The sequence below is a fragment of the Mauremys reevesii genome, linkage group 6 (genome assembly GCF_016161935.1).
Source record: "Mauremys reevesii isolate NIE-2019 linkage group 6, ASM1616193v1, whole genome shotgun sequence".
In the NCBI taxonomy this organism is placed as follows: Eukaryota; Metazoa; Chordata; order Testudines; family Geoemydidae; genus Mauremys; species Mauremys reevesii.
The window spans coordinates 125,844,478-125,865,152 of NC_052628.1; the positions used below are offsets into that span (position 1 = coordinate 125,844,478).

General features: G+C 41.7%; 1 protein-coding gene across 3 annotated transcripts in view; it reads right to left on the reverse strand.

The window, feature by feature from the left end:
- The window catches only part of PIGG (phosphatidylinositol glycan anchor biosynthesis class G), a 129,309-nt gene that overhangs the window by 37,793 nt on the left and 70,841 nt on the right, over window positions 1-20,675 (reverse strand). For 2 of the 3 annotated variants that reach the window (XM_039545180.1, XM_039545181.1), the window contains exons 10-11: window positions 15,570-15,761; window positions 1,040-1,349 (exon numbers count right to left, since the gene is read on the reverse strand). In XM_039545180.1, the coding sequence (XP_039401114.1) occupies window positions 1,040-1,349; window positions 15,570-15,761 (502 nt within the window). The remainder of the gene's footprint in view (window positions 1-1,039; window positions 1,350-15,569; window positions 15,762-20,675) is intronic. The other variant, XM_039545182.1, reaches the window with a different exon arrangement.

The window sequence follows — 20,675 nt, forward strand, 5'->3', positions numbered from 1 at the left end:
CGCGTGATCCAAGCAGGGTGAATGAACATGATTTTACATGCCAGTGTTTTTGCCAATGTTAAAGTCCACAATGAAGATATTTACTGGGGTTACCTGATCTTTTCCCCATTTGAAAAAAAAACAGTGGCGTTAAATATTTATACTATGGCAGGAAATCAAAGCACTTCTGAGAATTTGGCAAAACATCTCAAATTATTTAATAAACACCTTAATTAACATGGACCATAGAAGTTTTTCAAAAGCTTTTAAAATTTTCATGTTAGCCCACTCAGCCCTTGAGTCTTCCCGTTGCCCACTCAAACTACCACCCGCTCCACAAATGAACTTTACATATTCCCTTTTGTATATACTTTATTTCTGAAGCTCTATTCCTTCAAGAAATTAGTTGATGTTATAATATTAAGAATAAAACATTCTGAAAGTTGTATCACTATTTTCAGAAGCTATCCTTCCCCATATGTGCCAGGATAGATTTTATCATATTATATTTTATTAGTAGTAGCCTTTAGAGAGATACTAAATAGACCAGAAAAGTTATAAACTGACTGCAATTTTATATTAGCTTAGTTCATATTCTTGCCAATAGCACTGTACATATACATATACACATACACACACACACCGCTACCTCGATATAACACCGGCCGATATAACACGAATTTGGATATAACGCAGTAAAGCAGTACTCGGGGGGGGGGGGCTGTGCACTGCGGCGGATCAAAGCAAGTTCAATATAACACAGTTTCACTTATAACACAGATTTTTTGGCTCCCAAGGACAGCATTATATCGAGGTAGAGGTGTATATGCAAGCTAGCACTATTTATTTGTTTTCTACATGTATGTGGAAATATTATTCCATACTAAATAGCATAGGTTGGTGGAGAATAAAGTTAACTGAAACCTAGGGGCCTCATCCTGCATGAGTAGTTCCACTGACTTGAGTCTTTGCAGGATCAGGCCCTATGGTGCAATTTAACCCAACGTATGGTAGAATAACTACACACATTATTTTCATGGATGCCATATTATGAGCTTACCTGAAAATAGAAGAAAGCTTGGCCAAACCAATAATGCATAATAGTAATTTGAGCTGCATCAAATGTTAGTGGCTTCCAGATACATCTTGTCATTATCATTTGAATCAGCAGGCAAAACACCAAAACTGGCAGGTTATGGGGTCTAAATAGCAGGGCTGCTAGCAGAACCAATCCACTATATACTTCCCATAAACCAATGCTCTTGGACTTGCAGTCTGCAGATATAACCTGTGATTTGAGTAAATCTTTGGTTCCAGTGAAGATTATGCCAAGAACAAAGACATAAACAAAACGAGCTTCAATAATTCCCCTAAAAAGGAAAACCAGAAAGAAATTAATTATTAGTATCTATTTTCACAAGTCAATTTTTTTTAAAAGAGAGGTATGAGACAAAGATGGTTCTGAGAAATGCATCAAAATTCAAGTGCGATCACCGGCCAAGTGTGTCATAAAATGTATTTCAAACAGAATAGCTTTAGAATATTTCAAATTTAAACCATGTTACCCCAATGAAACAGCTTTGGCAAAGACCACATTAGTTTTTTTAATTGTTAAGTCAGCTAACGTCACTGCAATGATTTGTTACTCCTATCCAGTTCCATCTAAACTTATTAACATCCAGATGGTTTGTCAGTTTAACACATCATGAATCTTGACATTTAAAATCCTAAATCTAAAAAGATGTCAAAAGTTTCTTTCGACAAGTAATTGTTTGGGTTACGTCAGCTCTGTCAAGTGACAGGCATTAAGGGTATATCAAAATATTACTCAACCATGTTTTTATTTCAGCCAAACAGAGAACCAGGATCTCTAGTTCCCTTAGAAAATCCAGCACAGTGGGCATGGATGGACTTTTCACAATAATCTCCCAATTTTAAAAACAGTATACACCTGACTAGAATAATTGGATGCATAGTACTACATCACCTTCAACTCTGGTAACATGTGCAAACTGCAAATTAGTAGCAGGTGAAGAGAGGTTAACATTAAGCTTGAGATTTTAAGCACACCAGATTTAGGAAACTGAAAAGTTAAAAGTTCATACAACAGGAACTTGACTAGGTTATACTTTTGACAAAGTAATTAGATCACTTTATTCAGTTAAATGTATAATCAACCTTGAATATATACAAAAGCAGCAATATGGCTTACTGTTTTATGAATATTTTCTTGTGTATTTAATGTCTCAACTTTCACATTCCATTCAGAGAATTTGGGTGTTTTTTTGTTTGTTTTTTAACATGTAATGTTTTTATATTTTTCTCCCCCCCCACCCCCACCCAAGTACTATTGTACAAATTCACCTCTGCTTGCATATACATTTCTGCATGTGATACCTTACTGAAAATAAAGTACATGTGCAAAGAGCGATTAAGATTTAAAAAAAATGTTTGTTTAAAATCAGGTTCTGAAATTTGTATTTAGGCACAAAGTGTCATGACTTATCAATTTTCATGTTTCAAGGCACAAGGAAACCATTAAAATGAGGCTAGGAAGCTTCTCTGGTCAGGTTTTTATGTAACTTTCTGATATAGGGTTTCCTGTACCATCCTCTGAAGCATACAATACAATCTGCTGTCGAGGACAGGTCACTGGTGGGTACAAATGGAGAGGATAAATGGTAGAAAAGGAAAAGAATTAAGAAACAACCAGGAAAAACTAACCTTTTCAAAATCATCATAAAAGTTTATGAATAAATGTTGCTGACCTGTAACCCCTGACCTGATTTTAGGGAGCAATATTAAATTGCATATTTTGTGCTAAGGCATATTAACATGCTTTAGGATAGTAAAATAGAAGTTAGAGCTGTAATAGTAGTAGGAAAACAAAACATTAATATTTGAGATAGGCTTTGCAGTAAGTTGAGGCCTACTAAAGTCTGTTAGTTTGTTAATTTAAGTATTGTTAGCTTAAGCAGCAGATAGTTAGCAGAAGGCCTAACATTTAGCATAAGAGTAAGTGCTTCACCTAGAGTTATACAATTTAGCAATTTATAATAGACAAGTTAATAACAAAAGAACAAACCAAATTTAATATTGGGGAGATTTTTAGTATGTGAAACCATGAGATAACCTCATTCCCATACTGGAAACAATGGAAAGTGTATTAATGCAGTATTGATGCAAACAGCTATGTTAGCAATTGGAACTCCAGTTATGGTTTTCCAGACAGCCAGACATGGATGGGGGTCAGAATTCAGTCAAATATGGTCACCAGACATGTGAGTGTGTCCAGGGGAAGGAGGCCTGAGGTATTTAAAAAAAGGCATAAATACAACAGGACATCAGAATCAACAAAGTAGGTGGCAGCCCAAATGTTATTTCCGCTCATGATGAACTTCCCCAAAATGATTCCTAGAGTATATCTTTTGGAAAAACATCCAATCTTGATTTAAAGATGGTCAGTTATGGAGAATCCACCATAAGCCTTGGTAAGTTGTTCCAATGGTTAATTACTCTCACCGTTAAAAAATTATGCTTTCAATTTGTCTAGCTTCAACTTCCAGCCATTGGATCATGTTATACTTTTCTCTGATAAATTGAAGAGCTTATTATTAAATATTTGCTCCCTGTGTTGGTACTTATAGATTGTAATCAAGTCACCCATTAACCTTCTCTTCATTAAGCTAAATTAATTAAGCTCCTTAAATCTATCACTATAAGGCATGTTTTCTAACCTGTTAATTATTCTTGGGGTTCTTCTCTGAATGCTCTCCAGTTTATCAACATTCTTCTTTAAGATTGCAGCCATTCTTTTGGTTTTACCATTGGTAGTACTAAAAACATTTTACCAATTTTCTGTTTTAGAATATCAGAGCACACCACATTTCACCACTTCTCAAGCCAAACCAGTATTTTAGGTAATGTATGCTAAGCACTTCCTACAACTGATATTTTAGTACACCCATAAATTGATCTTTATTCTCTATTTCCAGGTACCATCACAGCCACAGTATCATGCTTGAAAGCATTTGAGAGGGGAGCAAAAGTTTTTGAAAAAACCTGAAGTGATCACTGGGCTCCAGAATTTTGAGAACGGCTATTCTAGAAGAAGAGAGCATGAGACAAGGCAAAGCAGAACTGGGAGGAAGAGAAGGTGTCTAGATGCAAACTAAAAATTAATGGGCGCATCTCTGTTCATTGGGCCAACTGGACCAAAGTCAACATTCACTGTGGACTACTGAGCCACTCAATAGCACAATGGGGTCCCAGTCCACAACCAGGGCTCCTCTGTGCTATGTAATACAAAGACAAGAAAAATGCTCAAAAATAATATTTTTAGGAAACCAAGTACAATAGAGTTTTCCCATTGCCACAATTAATTACTTTATATGTTCTGAGTGGAGTGCAAACATGCCCTGCTCTATAGATACCAGAATCAATTCAGATCTTAAAGTAAACTGATTCAGGAGCTCTCATCTCAGGTGCTCAAGAGGTGGTAGTCTGGATCACATAACCCAACTTTGGACAAATCTGATTTCAACCGGGAAAGCATTCACAAGCTTAGCCAGAATCTCCTGGAAAAAGTCAAAGCAAAACTTTTCCCTTTCAGATGCATATGTTTCAACTCTTTGTGAAACCAATTTGCACTAGCATCCCGAACAACTCTTAGCAGGCAACCTTGACCCAAAAAACTACATGTTCATATCAGAAAGAGACTAGAAATGTAAAGGGTGGCGGGGGGGGGGGGAAATTGGGAAGATTATCTGGGGCTCCAGTTCTTTTCAGTTGCACCAACATTAATAATTTGTGCTCCTATGTTGTTCTATCAAGCCACTAAAGGCTGAAGAAACCTGACACTAATAATGTGGACTTCCTAAATATAAAGACAAAAAAGCCCACAGCCACCATTAAGCCTTCAAAGCAATTTTTTTTAGAAGGCTGAGACACAAATGAAACCTCACACTACAAGCTAGTGTTCGCTTGCACATTGGTGTACTGTATTTAAGTGTTTTCCACTTAACGTCCAGTTCATATGAAAGTCAGAACTTCCTTGCATTGATATTTTTTTTCTTGTCTGCAAAGCAATTAGCCAGTAGCTATTAAACAGTGTTGCCCGCCAAGAGATTTTTTTTCCATGCGATCATGATATATACCCTACTGACAATTTCTATTTTTGGAAATGAGTTCTCTCCACTCCGCTTCCCCACCCCCGAAAAATTCAGCTGAAAATGTCTGTCGTCCTTTAAAGGCTTTTTCTCTCCCTTGCTTATGTAATAAATATACAGTCCTTGCCTCAGAATTTAAAATCTAGTTTAATGACAAGATGCAACAGGCGGGGAAAGGTAAATTAACAATATGTGCATGTATTTGTACAAGAAAGCTGTCTTCACAACATAGCTCACCACCTGGCAGGGATCTGCAGGCATCATGGCAGAGTGTCTTAAAGGATTTGAAGGAGAGTGTTTTGGACTGACCTGAGTTCAAGCAGGGCACAAAGTTGGAGAAGAAAACAGGGTGGATTTGATTTAAATCACTAGTCAGGAAGACTTGATTTAATCATGGATTTCTACACAAAAGTGCATTCTTGTTGGTTCCTATAACCATAATGCATATTCTTCACACCTCAGAGATAGATGTAGGTTTCATTTTTAGAAGGTACACACTATACATTTTTTAAGTGATGTTCCTTTCATCATCTTCAATGCAGCTTCCTCCTGAGAAGAAACACTTCTCATGACGTTGTTTCGCACAACTAGGCCTTGCATTTCTTTGTTGCACTGTTTGCATTTTGCACGCATGCCTGTCTTACCCACAAGTAGAGGAACTTCATTAATATATTCCCAAACTGGGTCTCTTTTACAGCCGGCTGCCATTATAGGTTTTCCCTTCTAGTGAGAGAATGGTATGGTAGATCTAAAATCAATGAAGGCTACACTTGGAAACATAGGCGCCGACTTATATGGGGCTCTGGGGCTTTAGCCCCAGGAATAAATCCCAAGCAGGGGCTCTGCCCCATTTTTTTTTTTCCCCTGCTTGCGCGCGCCCGCCGCGCCGCCGCCCCAGGGCTGGAGAGCCCCCCCCCCCCCCCCCCCCCCCCAGAGGAACCAGCTGAGCAGCAGCCAGCTGCTGCGGTGTCTCATCAGTCTTCTTGTTTCTCGCTCAGCAGTCAGCAGTGGCTGCTGCTGACTGCTGCTGACTGCATGCTGGGGGAGGGCTTCCCACCCACCCCCCACCCCCCCTGGTGCCCCCCCCCATCCCAGCCACCGCCCCGCCGCGCGCGCCGCCCTGGAGCAGGTCCCAGCCCCCCCCCCCACCCCCCCCGCGCCCTCCCCCCTCGCCGCGTTGCCCTGCGTCTGAGCCCGCCTGCGCGCCTCGCCTCTGCCTCCTGCTGCCGCTGCCTGCTGCCCTGCTTGCTGTCTGCTTGCCGCGGGCCCTGTGCCTGCTCCTCCCCAGCCTGGCAGGGCTCACTGCCCCCTCCCTGCCCCTCCCCTCCCTCTCACCCCAGCCCCCCAGCCCCCCCCCCCGCCCCCCTCCCCCCCCCCAGCCCCACCCCATCCCCCCCCCCCCCATCCCCCCCCCCATCCCTCATCCCCCCCCCCCCTGCCCCAGCCTCCTCCCCCCCACATCCCCAGCCCATCATCCCCTCCCCCACAGCCCCCCCCCCTCCTCCCTCCTGCCCCCTAGCCTCTCCCCCATCCTCCCTCCCCCCTCCCCCACTCCTCCTCCCCCTCCCCTCCCCCCCCCCTCCCCCCCCCCCCCCCCCTCCCCCTTCCACTCCCCCCCAACCAAACCCAAACACCCTCCTGCCCCACACCCTCCACCCCTCCTGCACCCCCACCCCCAGCCTGCACCCCACCCCCCTCCCCCCACCCTTCCTGCAGCCCCTCCCCCAGCCCCCCAGACCTCCCCTCCTCCAGCCTCCTCCAGAGCGGAGCCTAGGTGGGGGGGCAGGGAGGGGGCGGGAGAGGGGGGTTGGCAAAATTTTACAAACTTTTTATTTTTGCTTGGAAAGACCTCAAGACTTCTGGAATATGCTGTTCAAACAGTTTCACTTTTGTTTCTACTGCTCGTCCCTCCCTTCTCACATTTATCTCCAGACTTCTTCTCCTTGTCAGATCTATTCTGCCCCCAACAATCTTCTAGTCATTGAACTTTTTGAAACTTTGCACTTTTAGAGAGGGGTCAGGGATTGACTCTGTACACAAATTTGCAGAGGGACAATAGGGCTGAGGTCTGTTATGTCTCACCTCTATATATTATTTATTGATTTAAAAACATTTTTGTTGTTAACAAGCCTGTTATCTCTGGAGACACAAATCCATAGTTTGAAAACTGCAAAACTAAGCATCTCTGATGGTATCTTCTAGACACAGCACTGAGTCCCATTGTTTATCATAGAATCATAGAACTTAAGATCAGAAGGGACCATTATGATCATCTAGTCTGACCTCCCGCAAGATGCAGGCCACAAAAGCTGACCCACCCACTCCTGAAATAATTCTCTCCCTTGACTCAGCTGTTGAAGTCCCCAAATCCTGATTTAAAGACTTCAAGTAGCAGATAATCCTCCAGCAAGCGACCCCTGCCCCATGCTGCGGAGGAAGGCGAAAAACCTTCAGGGGCACTGCCAATCTACCCTGGAGGAAAATTCCTTCCTGACCCCAAATATGGCGATCAGCTGAACCCCGAGCATGCGGGCAAGACTCTCCAGCCATACCCTCTGGAAAAAGACTTTCAATATCCCAACATTGACCCTCGGTACTAATTACCAGTGGTCGCATGTTATTGACCTATTGGCTAAATCACGTTATCCTATCAAACCATTCCCTCCATAAACTTATCAAACTTAATCTTAAAGCCAGAGAGGTCCTTTGCCCCCACTGTTTCCCTCGGTAGGCTGTTCCAGAATTTCACTCCCCTGATGGTTAGAAACCTTCGTCTAATTTCAAGCCTAAACTTCCCGACTGCCAATTTATATCCATTTGTTCTCGTGTCCACATTAGTACTGAGCTGAAATAATTCCTCTCCCTCCCTGGTATTTATCCCTCTGATATATTTAAAGAGAGCAATCATATCTCCTCTCAACCTTCTTTTGGTTAAGGAAAACAAACCGAGCTCCTCAAGTCTCCTTTCATACGACAGGCTTTCCATTCCTCGGATCATTCTAGTGGCCCTTCTTTGTACCCATTCCAGTTTGAATTCATCCTTCTTAAACATGGGAGACCAAAACTGCACACAGTAATCCAAATGAGGTCTCACCAACGCCTTGTATAACGGGACTAGCACCTCCTTATCTCTACTAGAAATACCTCGCCTAATGCATCCCAAGACCGCATTAGCTTTTTTAACGGCCACATCACATTGCCGACTCATAGTCATCCTGCGATCAACCAGGACTCCGAGGTCCTTCTCCTCTTCCATTACTTCCAACTGGTGCGTCCCCAGCTTATAACTAAAATTCCTGTTAGTCATCCCTAAATGCATAACCTTACACTTCTCACTATTGAATTTCATCCTATTACTAATACTCCAGTTTACAAGGTCATCCAAATCTCTCTGGAGGATATCCCGATCCTTCTCCGAATTGGCAATACCTCCCAACTTCGTGTCATCTGCAAACTTTATCAGCCCACTCCTACTTTTGGTTCCGAGGTCAGTGATAAATAGATTGAATAAGATCGGACCCAAGACTGAACCTTGAGGAACTCCACTGGTAACCTCCCTCCAACCCAACAGATCACCTTTCAATACGACCCGCTGCAGTCTCCCCTTTAACCAGTTCCTTATCCACCTCTGGATTTTCATTTCTATCCCCATCTTTGATTTTTTTTTTTAAAAAACATTGATTTTTATCCACTCTGGAAGAAAACGGTCTTTTCAAATTGACAGCACCATTTTTAAGGCAAGGAATTGCATCTTTTTGACACAATTTTCAAATAATTTTTCAGCTTGGAATTACTTATACAAACACCAGCTGCGCTGAATACTCTCAGTAAGAAAACTAATTGTTACTGAGCAATACATGTTCAATGCAAATGTCCAATTAAAAAAATCTTTTAAAAAGTGACCAACTGAAAAGTAACTGGAAAATACTACGTCTGAAGTAAAAGAATTTCACTCTTAATGAGAAGCAAAAATCTAATACAAAGTACTGTGTGCAACTAGATCAAGGAGCATATGTAACTCAGAATCACAGAAGCACCACCTTAAGAGCAAACATTCAAGATGACGATATCACATTAACCAAGTCAAATAAAAAAACAGGCAGGGCAATGAGGCAATTTTAGCACAAATCATGAATTTACCCAGGTACTTCCAAACATCTGAAAACACCGTGTCCAGTATTATAAACACCTTTCATAACTATACATTAAAAATAAGGCTAGGATGTCTTTGAAAATTATCTTTGAAATCTTCAAATTAAAAAATATGGCCCAAAAGGTAGATAACGTGTCAAGTTTGTCACAGATTACTAAGCAACTGGTTCCCTTTCCACGGTAAAATGTACAGGATAGGGAAAAAGGCATCCTGCAAACTCCATATTGTTTCTAGACAGAGAACCTGATTCTTTTCTTTCATGAGGCACCATGAATGAAATAAGAGGTGTGGCAACCCTGTACAGCAAAACCAGGATCCAGCTGAATCTATCCCAAATTACTTTCCAGAAAGCTTATTCCTTTTTAAAAGCGCTCCAGTCTCACATCGTGCTGACATTGACTAGTTCACCCATGGCTTGACAGTACACAGTAAAAGCTTTTTTATCCAGCATGTCAGGGAAATGAGGGTTGCCAGTAAGTGAAAAATGCCGGTTAATTAAGAGGGAGGGAGTTTGGGTGTGGGAAGGGGCATGGGGCTGGAGGTATGGAACCAGGTGCAGAGAGAGGGCTCTGTGAGGGAGCTTGGGACACAGCAGGGGCCTCAGGGCAGGAGGTTAAGGCACAGGAGGGGGTCGGGGTGCTGGATCTGGGGGGCGCTCACCTTGGGAAGCTCCCCACAAGCAGCAACCAGTCCCGACTGCTCCTAGGCACAGGTGCAGCAGGCAGCTCTGAGCCCTGTCCCCGCAGCTCCCATTGGCCAGGAACCGCGGCCAATGGGAGCTGAGGAGGTGGCGCCTATGAGTGGAGGCAGCACACAGAGCCACCTAGCCATGCCTCCACCTAGGAGCAGCAGGGACAGGTTGCCGCTTGCTGGGAGCTACCCGAGGTAACCACCCGCCAGATCCAGCACCCTGAACACCCTCCCGTGCCCTAACCTCCTGCCACAAGCCCTCTCCCTCACCCAAACTCCCTCCCTCTTAGTTAACCTGCATTTTTCACTTACCAGCAACCCCCATTCCCCCAACATGCTGGATAAGACCACTTTTACTGTATCAAGTTATTTCACTAATTATCCTCACAGGAGTCATTTAAATATATTGAGACAAGTTACAAGAAAAAAATCTTTAGAGAATAGCAACAGGTGTTTCCCTTAATTAACATCTTAGATAAAAGCTGTGACTTATTTGGCCAATGAAGTTTCAAACTCGAAATTCTCCCAAACAAGCACATACATTAAGACGATGGAACATCGTCTTACTTTATTCACACTATCATTTTTTAAATTATTTTTTCCACTGTCCACATTTTATCTTTTTAAATAGGCAATTAGAGGGAAAGAGAAGGGCCAAATTATTCCATGGAAGAGTGTGCATATTTTAATTACCTTTTTCCTCATCCACCTTGAGCAGCAGCCACAACTGGAAACTGTAGTTTTATCTTCAGTGGAGGGGGAGAGAGGGAAATTTCAGACCAGAGACACACTTTCCCGCAGAGTCTCCAAGGGCAGGAGAACGCTACTGGGCTGTTTATTCTTCTTCCTCTTGTAATAACTGTCATCAAATGAGGCACCTGCACTTTGCAGTCAAGCATAGAGGAGACTGCCTCTGATCTATGCCTGGACACACTGGGGCCACCTCTGCTGTCCAGTGGGATATTTGAGAAGTGCAGAGGCAGAAAGTTCAAGCTTTTGTTGCTGTTGTTTTTAATAGAGCTATTTTTCTTCCACTGATCACATAAGAAGCGAGACCAGACCATTACTGCCTCCAGTATCAAATATGTTCTAAGTAGCACACGTCAGAAGCTATATATGAATTCTATTTTTCTTCATGTAAGCAAGGATTAACTGTGGGATTTCTTAAAAAGCTTCCAAAAATATTCTATTATAGACAAAACTGGCAGCAATGGCAAACTAAGGTTGCCTAACACTTAATTTCAGTGGTTTACAACTCTGCCAAATTTCCATGCTAGTCTCTGCCTTTGGCTAATTTTTTTTTTGAGAGAGAGAGAGAGAGAGAGAGAGAGAGAGAGAGAGATGCAGCAAACAGCTCAGCTAAGGATTTTCAAGGATTAGGTTAGGGAAATATTTCCCAATGTGAAAACATTCTCCTAACATTTCATTGAGAAGCTCTAGCATTTCCATACTTTGAAGCAGGGTTGAAATTCAGCAAGTGGTGGTACTTAGATCAGAGGGATGCCTTTTGTCGTCCCTGTGAAATATGTATTCAAACTTGTCTGAATATTAAATTTCTGACAACTGTCGTTTATCCATGATCAACAGAGAAAGTTTGGAAGCAAATTTCTCCAAAGATTCCATTTGTACTGAGCATGCTCAATCCCCACACAGCTCACAGATCAAGTTCAAGGGGCTGAAAGAGCTAAACAGCATCCAGGAGGAGCAGTTGCTGGGGGATGCTTTAGTGCTGGGTACTAGAACAGGGCAGGGACCGTCTCTCCTATATCTTCAGTGCTCCCCCTTGGTGGTGCTCAGGCTAAACTGGAGAAGGAAGAATCCGTCTGACTGGAATGCAGATGAATGATATGCAGCAAGGACACAGTGACATGCTAGGGCACAGGCCACAGGAGGCAGAAGGGTCTGAAACCACTTGAGGACATTCCTTTCCAGCCCATGGAACTGAAGCCAAGAGTCCTGAGTCAACATTCTTCTGCTATCGGTCATTGTCTGAAACTCACTGGCAAAATGTGTCTCTCTTTAGTGACTGGCCTATAAAGAGGTAAGAGCCTATGCTTTCTACCAATTATCCCATTACCTCAAATAGCAGAGGTCTGGGCCACAGATCTAAAGGTTCCTACCCTGTTAACAAACCACATGTGGGCTTAATATGGTTCCAAATAGTGGATTTTTTTTGTTTGCTTTTTAAAAATGAGGAAATTACGCACAAAAAGCTATGTTCAAATAATATTAGGATTGCAAAGTCAAGCACTTAAAAGTTAGGAAATGCCAGAATTAAGGTTTCCTGTGCAATCCTAATTCAGCCCCCTTGTGCATGTACACGATACAGTCCATGATTGCATGATCACACACTTTTCTCACAGAACCTCTGCTTCATTTAGCATAAATTCAAAGGTTGTATAGTGGATGAGGCTTTTGTCTGGAGGGACCTGTGTCATTTGTTGCAGAAACTAGTTGGTGTGAGGTAAATACAGGCAGACTTACGACACAATTGGTTCCTTACAATTGTATCATAAGTCGGAACTCAGAACTGCAGTCTACTCCATTGTTGGACCGAGCGTCGTAAACTCAAAACCTGTAGTTGTAAGTTGAATCAGGGTGTCAATGCAGAAGCGTCGTAAGTGCCGTTTGTCGTAACTCGAACATGGTAAAGTCAAGGACTGCCTGTAATGTAGGGGACTCCAGGAACTGAAAGGATGACCACGTGATTAGGGAAATACATTGACACCAAAGACCTGAGCTCTATTCATGCCTCTGCCACCAAGCTTCTAACTGATGCTGGGCAAGTCACAAATCGAACTTTTCACAAGTGGCCACTCTGTTTCTCACTTTCTTAGTGCTCAGCTTGAAAAACTTGGGGCTTCATTTGCTGACCCACTGAGCACTCAAGTGCAACTGAAGTCAATGGAAGCTGTGCTATTAATGTATGTGCTATAAAAGAAGTAACACCTCTGTCAAGAGCATCCACTAGGGCCCAATTTTCAATATTGGCTTTAATCTCTGTGCATCTTAGTTCCTCATCTGTAAAATGGGAATATTATCATCTCACAAGAGATCCTCTGAATCAGTTCATTAATGTCTGTGTAGCAATCAGCAGCTATGGTGAGGAGCTCCTGAGAAAATCCCATGAGGAAATAATTCTGTATGGAATTCAGGGTTTGGATAGTGTGCAGTAAATAAGGCACAAGTAAAAGAGAAATATTCAACAGCTGCCCATTCAGTGAACACCATTCATTTTGTGCACTGAATGAGGCAGGGAGTCCTGATGTAAAAATAGTAAGTGATCATGAAGTTACACGTTGCTGGCAATGTACACACAGAATGGGGCTGAATGAAGGTTACACAGAAATTTTTTTTGACTTTCCCACCTTTTAGGTGCTTGACTTTGCAACCTTACCATTCTTTTAACGTAGTTTTTATATGTAACCTAATACACAACATATATTGCTCACATTATGGTCAAGTTACCAAATTAGGAAAAGTGTAACTTGCGAAGATCACATAGCAAATAATGAGTTACAAATAAAAACCACAGATTTCCTGATCTGCAGTCCAGTATTGGACCATGTTGCCTTTCCAGATATTTCTACCAGACTGAATCAGAGTTCCGGCACATTTGCAAGGCAAGGTAGAAAGACCTGTATTACTGCAGCCCATACCGTATGTATTCTGCACTTCAGTCTCTATGGCAGTCTTTTTATCTTATAAAGGTAAAGGTAGTTGGCAGTTTTAAAGTGGATGTCCTGCCAAAGCAAGTAACAGGGAAGCCCTGATGTAATGCTAAGGATAGCATAAAGACAAGGTTGAGGTGTATTTGCAGAGTTGTGCACCAAAGCTTGTAGTATACCTGCTCTCATTTTCAAAAAGCACTAAAATTCTCCAATTTAAAAAGCCTTGTGCCATTTCTACAACTAAATAGTCGTTTAATGTTAACATGCAAGTCTCACTCTTAAATGTGAGACTCAGTCAGCCACCACTTAACTGATTGTGAAGTTTGGTTTTATTAATTTAAATAACTTTTAAGCCACTGCATAATCAACGCTATAAATGAAAGGTCTGACATAGCAGTTTAAGCAAATCACCATAGTCACATTTAAAATTAAGCTGAGAGAGTATAAAAGCCCTGAATTTCTTAGTCAATTCTAATTGCAATTAAGACGCTGACTATAGTGTAAATCAGCTGTCAGTGAAAGCTTTGCTTACTTTGTAAATGTAAGAACTCCACTTATTGTAACTATTCTTTTAATTTGCAGCTCAGTGGATGCAGTGAACATTCTGTTCCACATTGCAGTATTTTCCCTCTCACTGAAGGAACTGCATTCTACCCTAAGGAACTGTAGTCAAACATAAAACATAAAACTAAAAATCATATTTAGCAATCAGATGTCTTTCCAGACAAACACATTCAAGCACATAGCCAGATTCTCCAAGTAAAAGCCAATGGAGATTTTTGTATGCAGAAGATCAAATACCTTATTACTAATTCAGGAAGTGAAGTTCTCTTCAAATATCTCTACTGCATATAAAAGAAATATATGCACCACTGGTACACTTGGCCTTAGTCTGAAAATCTTTTCCTAGGATGCTTTCCAAGGTCATTCTCAATCTCCACTTCTTACAGAGGGTGTGGCCTCTGATCCCAAATCCTGAACCCAAGCTACCCAGACTCAGGTCAAATTCTAAGTGATCTCTGCACAATTTATTCTAGCCACAAGCCAATCATCTTTCTACAATTTCCCCCAAAAGACTACAGGAATGCATCCTGGGGGTTTCCCATAATTCTGATGCTCCCTTTAGAACATGTTGGAGCTGCAGGTCCAGCTATAGCACAATAAAAAATGAAAACTATCAGGTAGGTTATAAAAGAATCAAAGCTACTCTCCAGCACTCCAAAAGTAGATAATGCTGAGTATGAGGAAAAAAGCCCTCGTGAATAGAAGCATCATTGGGTTGTTTCCTCTCACATGGTAAACAACATATCACCTGCTGACAGTTGTGGTGGGAAAGGAGACTCAAAACTCTTAGCTTTGAAAGTTCTCAGTTGTATAACGCTGCAAGCTTTAGACTCCAAAAGCAGACATCTATGACAGCTTGAAAGGGCATATTATACAACTCTCAGCTGTAAGAAACAGAAAGGGAAACTGTTTTCTAAATGTATTTTTAGCCTTGTAGTCGAATAGTAAACCATTTCATTGTTATAAATAAGTCCGTTTGGCATTGTTCTGTACTAAATGTAGCAAATCAACACAACAGTAAATAAAACAACAAAGGTAGTAATCTTTATAAGACAGATTAAATAATGGAAATGGAAAAAAATGGTAACTGGCTAGATCAATAAGCTGTGCCTCAAGGTAGTCAGTGTGTGTGTCAGCCTTTGACAGGTTTCCAATTTGAGATATGGTACAGTAACATGCCACTTTATTGTACTCAAAAATTATCTAAAGACATAACACGAAACTTGTTAGTGCACATCCTTAAAAGAACCGTCCCTTCACTCAGAGATAACTGTGCTATTTTTCAGTATCCAAAGTGTTACGACTGTTCTAGAAGTTGATTTACATATCTGCTGATGAACTTACTTTGAGATATCTTTGCTGTCTTGTTGCCATGGAAATACAACATTTCCAATGGCTGCCCGGTAACTGTAGACTCCCAAGAGCCCAAGTGCCATCGCTATTTTCGAAACCAGGGAGCATCTCCTCTGAACCAGAATAAAGATCATAACTAAGGAGATAGCTGCCAGAAGGGACAGTACAGCTTTATGTTCAGAACTGTAAAAGAAAAAAAAATCTATAATTACTGCTAAAATACATTTAACATAGCGCCGGCTACTGTACTGAATTTCCAAATTAATCACTGCACTGACATCTGTTACTAGCTTTCTCAGAGATGTGGTCAAATATTTTAATATCTTTAGAAAAACAATTTTCTTAATGAGGTTTTCTATTCAAGCATGCATATTTAAAAGTAATCATGTCTCACCATATGTTAGCTGGTCTGGTTTAACTGGATAAAACAAAGTTTCATATGATATAATACAAATTTTAATTATTTAAAACCAACATTTTATAGTTATATACATTATATACACATGGAAAATTCACTATCACTTCCACTACAGCACTCTAGTTTCTCTAACTAATAGAAGGCAGCAAGGATTGTTACAGTACTTCACACGCACCTCTTTAAATGATAACTCAGCATATATATACACATTTTATTTAATTTTAGATGTATAAAGTGTATAAAATGTTCCTTAGCCATCACATCTAAGGACACACAAACACTGTAGCACCCAAGTTTTCCTCCAATAGCAAAATAAGAACAATCACCAAAACAAAACAAACCTATTAGTACAATGGGGGGTCCTGGTCCATGACTATAAATCCTAGTGTTATGGTAATACAATAAATAGAAAACAAGACAGACACAGGCCTTGCATCATGCCCTAAAGGTGCACAGAAGTTCTCTCTTTTAGACCAGCAGGTGGCATGCATTCCATAGTCAAGTGCTCTACACTGAATACTCTGCCCATTGCCAAATACTGAAACACAGGGAGTGCTGGCACACAGACACTATAGAAAAACCTAAATCACATTCGACAGAATACTTCATCTGACCTCAGCTACCCTCATAGTCAATGGGGAGATATGAAGTTTCCCGTACTGGGATCTAGGCTTCCCCCCCCCCCTTTTTAAATCTGCAACTGAACCCAAAAGCCAAGCAGGAAACCAGCAGTTGAATGTCCATCTCTATATAAGCAGCAAAGAATCCTGTGGCACCTTATAGACCTAACAGACGTTTTAGAGCATGAGCTTTCGTGGGTGAATACCCACTTCTTCGGATGCAAGTACTTTGTCAAGTGACAAAGAATTCACCCACGAAAGCTCAGGCTCTAAAACGTCTGTTAGTCTATAAGGTGCCACAGGATTCTTTGCTGCTTTTACAGATCCAGACTAACATGGCTACCCCTCTGATACTTGACATCTCTATATATTAGTACTTTGTAGTTGTTCCAAATGCCATGACTTTGATTGCGCAGGCCAGAATCACACCTACAGTGAGAGGACCGGGGCTACACCCTGCCATGCCCTCACACTTTGAAATGCTATGGGGAAAGACTGCCGGCCTCTGGCAGACTGACACTGGACCTAGGCTATATTAACATGAGCTCCGCACTGTAGCATGGGAGTAGGCAATTGTTTCTTTCATTTATTCAATACATAATTCTTAAATTTTGTTGTGCTTTCTTTCCTTATTACCTGCTTTTCTTTGAATTCTACAAGGAAACAGAAGACAGCTATTTCAGCTACACAGATGGGAGTCAGCCACGCTAGGGATGAAAGGAAAACACTCCCTCTTCATCCTTCCATGTGACCCTGTCATCTCCCCATCCAGCTTGGTAAGGCTCCCAGGGGAGGTAGTGCTCTTTGTGGGGAAGGGAGGTGAAGGGTGATGCTGGAGCATCAGGAGAAGCAAGTACATTTACTGGATGTAATCTTACCGTGTCTCTTCCCCAGTAGCCTTTTTTCAGATCTCAAGAGCCTGGGAAATGTTGCGGAGGTGGTGTGGACTGCTTTGGCAACCCCCAAGATGGTATGTACACCGGCAGCTCTATATGTGCACATGCATGCAATAAATCAGTTACCTACCTGTACAGTAACTGTTCTTCCAGATGTGGGTGCAGACATGTATTCCACAACCTGACCTCCGTCCCCTCTGCATCAGAGTCTTAACTCTTGACATTCAGTGCAAAGGAACTCAGGTGGGCCAGGCTGGTGCTGCCCTTAAATAACCTAAGGAGAGGCTAAAAGTCAGAGACCATGAGCACCACCCTACAGGCACTGCTAGGCAAAGTTCTTCAGCTTCAGTGCAGCGGGTGTGCGCACATCCGAGTGGAATACACATCTGCACTCACATATCGAACAACCACCGTTACCATACAGGTAGGTAAGTCTTTTCTTCTTCATGTGGTTGCAGACATATACTCCACTCAGATGATTCACAAGCCGCATTGGTAGGAGGTGATGCTCAGAGTCTACTTAAAGAATGACCACACTCTATCTTTGAAAAACTGAGTATACTGGGTCTCTGCCATTAAGGCATGTCAGCTGACTTACTCAGACTTTACGGCCAGAAGGGACAATCATGATTTATCTAGTCTGACCTCCTGCACATCAGAGGCCATAGAATCGCACCCACCCACTCCTGTAATAAACCCCTAACCTCTGGCTGAGTTACTGAAGTCCTCAAATAATGATTTAAAGACTTCAAGTGACAAAGAATTCACTGTTTACTCTAGTTCAAACCAGTAAATGATCCAGGACCCAACCTGCAAAGAAAGGCAAAAAAAACCCACCCAGAGTCTCTGCCAATCTGACCTGGGGGAAAATTCCTTCCTGACCCCAAATATGGTGATCTGTTAGACCCTGAGCATGTGGGTGAGACCCACCAGTCAGATACCTGGGAAATAATTCATTGTAGTAACTCAGAGCCTTCCCCCTCTAGTGTCCCATCTCTGGCTGTGGCAGATATTTGCTCGTAGCAGTCGCAGATGGGCCACAGGCAATTGTAGGCAACCTCACCATACCACCCCTTCTGTAAATTTATCAATCTCAGTCTCGAAACTAGTTAGGTTTTTTACCCCCAGAGCTATCCTTGGAAGACTGTTCCAGAACTTCACTCCTCTGATGGTTACAAACTTTCATCTAATTTCAAGACTTAACTTGTTGATGGCCAGTTTATACTCATTTGTTCTTGTGCCAACAATGGCCCTTAACTTAAATAACTCCACTTCCTCCCTGGTGTTTACCCTTCTGATGTATTTATAGACAGCAATCATATCTCCTCTCAGCCTCTGTTCTGTTAGGCTAAACAAGCCAAGCTCCTTAAGTCTTCTCTCATAAGGTAGGTTGTCCATTCCTCTGATCATCCTAGTAGCCCCCTTCTCTGCACCTGTGCCAGTTTGAATTCATCTTTCTTAAACATGGAAGACCAGAACTGCACACACTATTTCAGATGAGGTCTCATCAGTAACTTGTATAATGGTAACAACACTTCCCTATCTCTACCGGAAATACCTTGCCTGATGCATCCTAGGATTGCATTAGCCTTTTTCACAGCCACATCACACTGGCGACTCAGTCATCAATATTCCCAGGTCTTTCTTCTCCTCCTATATTATTTCCAACTGATAAGTACCCAGCGTATAGCAAAAGTTCCTGTTTAGTCAATCCCTAAGAGCGTAACCTTACATTTTGCACTATTAAATTCTATTTCTATTATTCCAGTTTTCAAGTTCATCCAAATCTTCTGGTAGGATATTCCAGTGCTTCTCTGTATTGTCAATACCCCGCAAATTTGTTTCATTGGCAACTTTTATACTCTTCTTGCAGATGTGATAGTAACAAGAAAGGCTATCATTTGGCACAGATGAGACAGAGAACAGATTGCCAGGGGCTCAGAGGCCCCATAAGGGCAGTTAATACAGTATTAAGGTCTCACAAGAGAAATGGCTCTTTCACAGGTAGGTAGAGACAAATGACTCCTCTCAGAAATCTCACTATAATGGAGTTCGAGAAAGTTGACTTCCCTTGCACTGGAGAATGAAACATTGAGATCACGGCTAAGTGGACCCTCAACAAGCTGTGACACAGTCCAGAGGACTAAAGGTGTAGCAGATACTCCAAAATTTCCTGAATGCCAGCTAGCATCTGTTGAACCTAGACGATTGCTGAGGGAGATGTTGCTGCTGTCGTCATCGTCCTGCAAAGTGACCCTTTATCGCCACGGTAAAACCCCCTGGGAACACAATGCCCATTTACTGAGGTGCTTAATGATTTAGATATCTAACTTCAGACATTCATGCTTGAAAATTCTAGTTTTAATCTCAGCTGAAATTTAGTGCATTTTGCCTAAACTACATAATGCAATTTAGATGCAACATGTTTCCGGGGAAAGAACCTGAAAAATGCCTTTCTATTCGTTTCTTATTACACCAGCCACTTTTCACTATGTTTCTAGTCTCTTGCTGTTCCAATGGAGACAGAATGTATTTGTTTACCAGCTTTGACCTCTTCTTACCAGTGCGAATATAGGCAGAGTGAAAGGAATGATAAATGAGCTCATGATTTTTATTTTAGGCGAGCAAAGCCATTTCCACTTGTTTACTTTCATTTTACTAATGTGCTGTACATATTAGTACAACGTACCCAACACTTCCCACAGTAAATTGATTTTTTGTTGTTAAAGAATAATATATTTTTGAAAGACACCCTTCGAGGGTACATACAGTAAGCTTTGCAGCTTGTAATTATGTGTAATTTGTTTTCCTAAGGGTTAGTCCAGCAATATATTTACAGTGAAATGCCCTCCTTGCTCCTTGGTCCGTCGTGACAGTGCTCTATAGGCCATGCATTTCCCTGATAGAGAAGGCAAAGCCTTGCATGGGTCTCTCAAGGCCCTCTTTGGCTGACAAATAAGAAAGGTGAAAAATACACTGGAGAGAAGCTTGTGACATAAAAACCAAGAAAATCAGAAAAAGGGAGAGGGCAGATGGTAAACTACAACTATTCAGCACACACAACAATTTTAATGCGTTGATTGAGAATTTGTAACTATGTTTTTATCACCTTTTATATGACATTGCATATGCCTTATGTTTTTGTAATGCTGTCAACATAGCT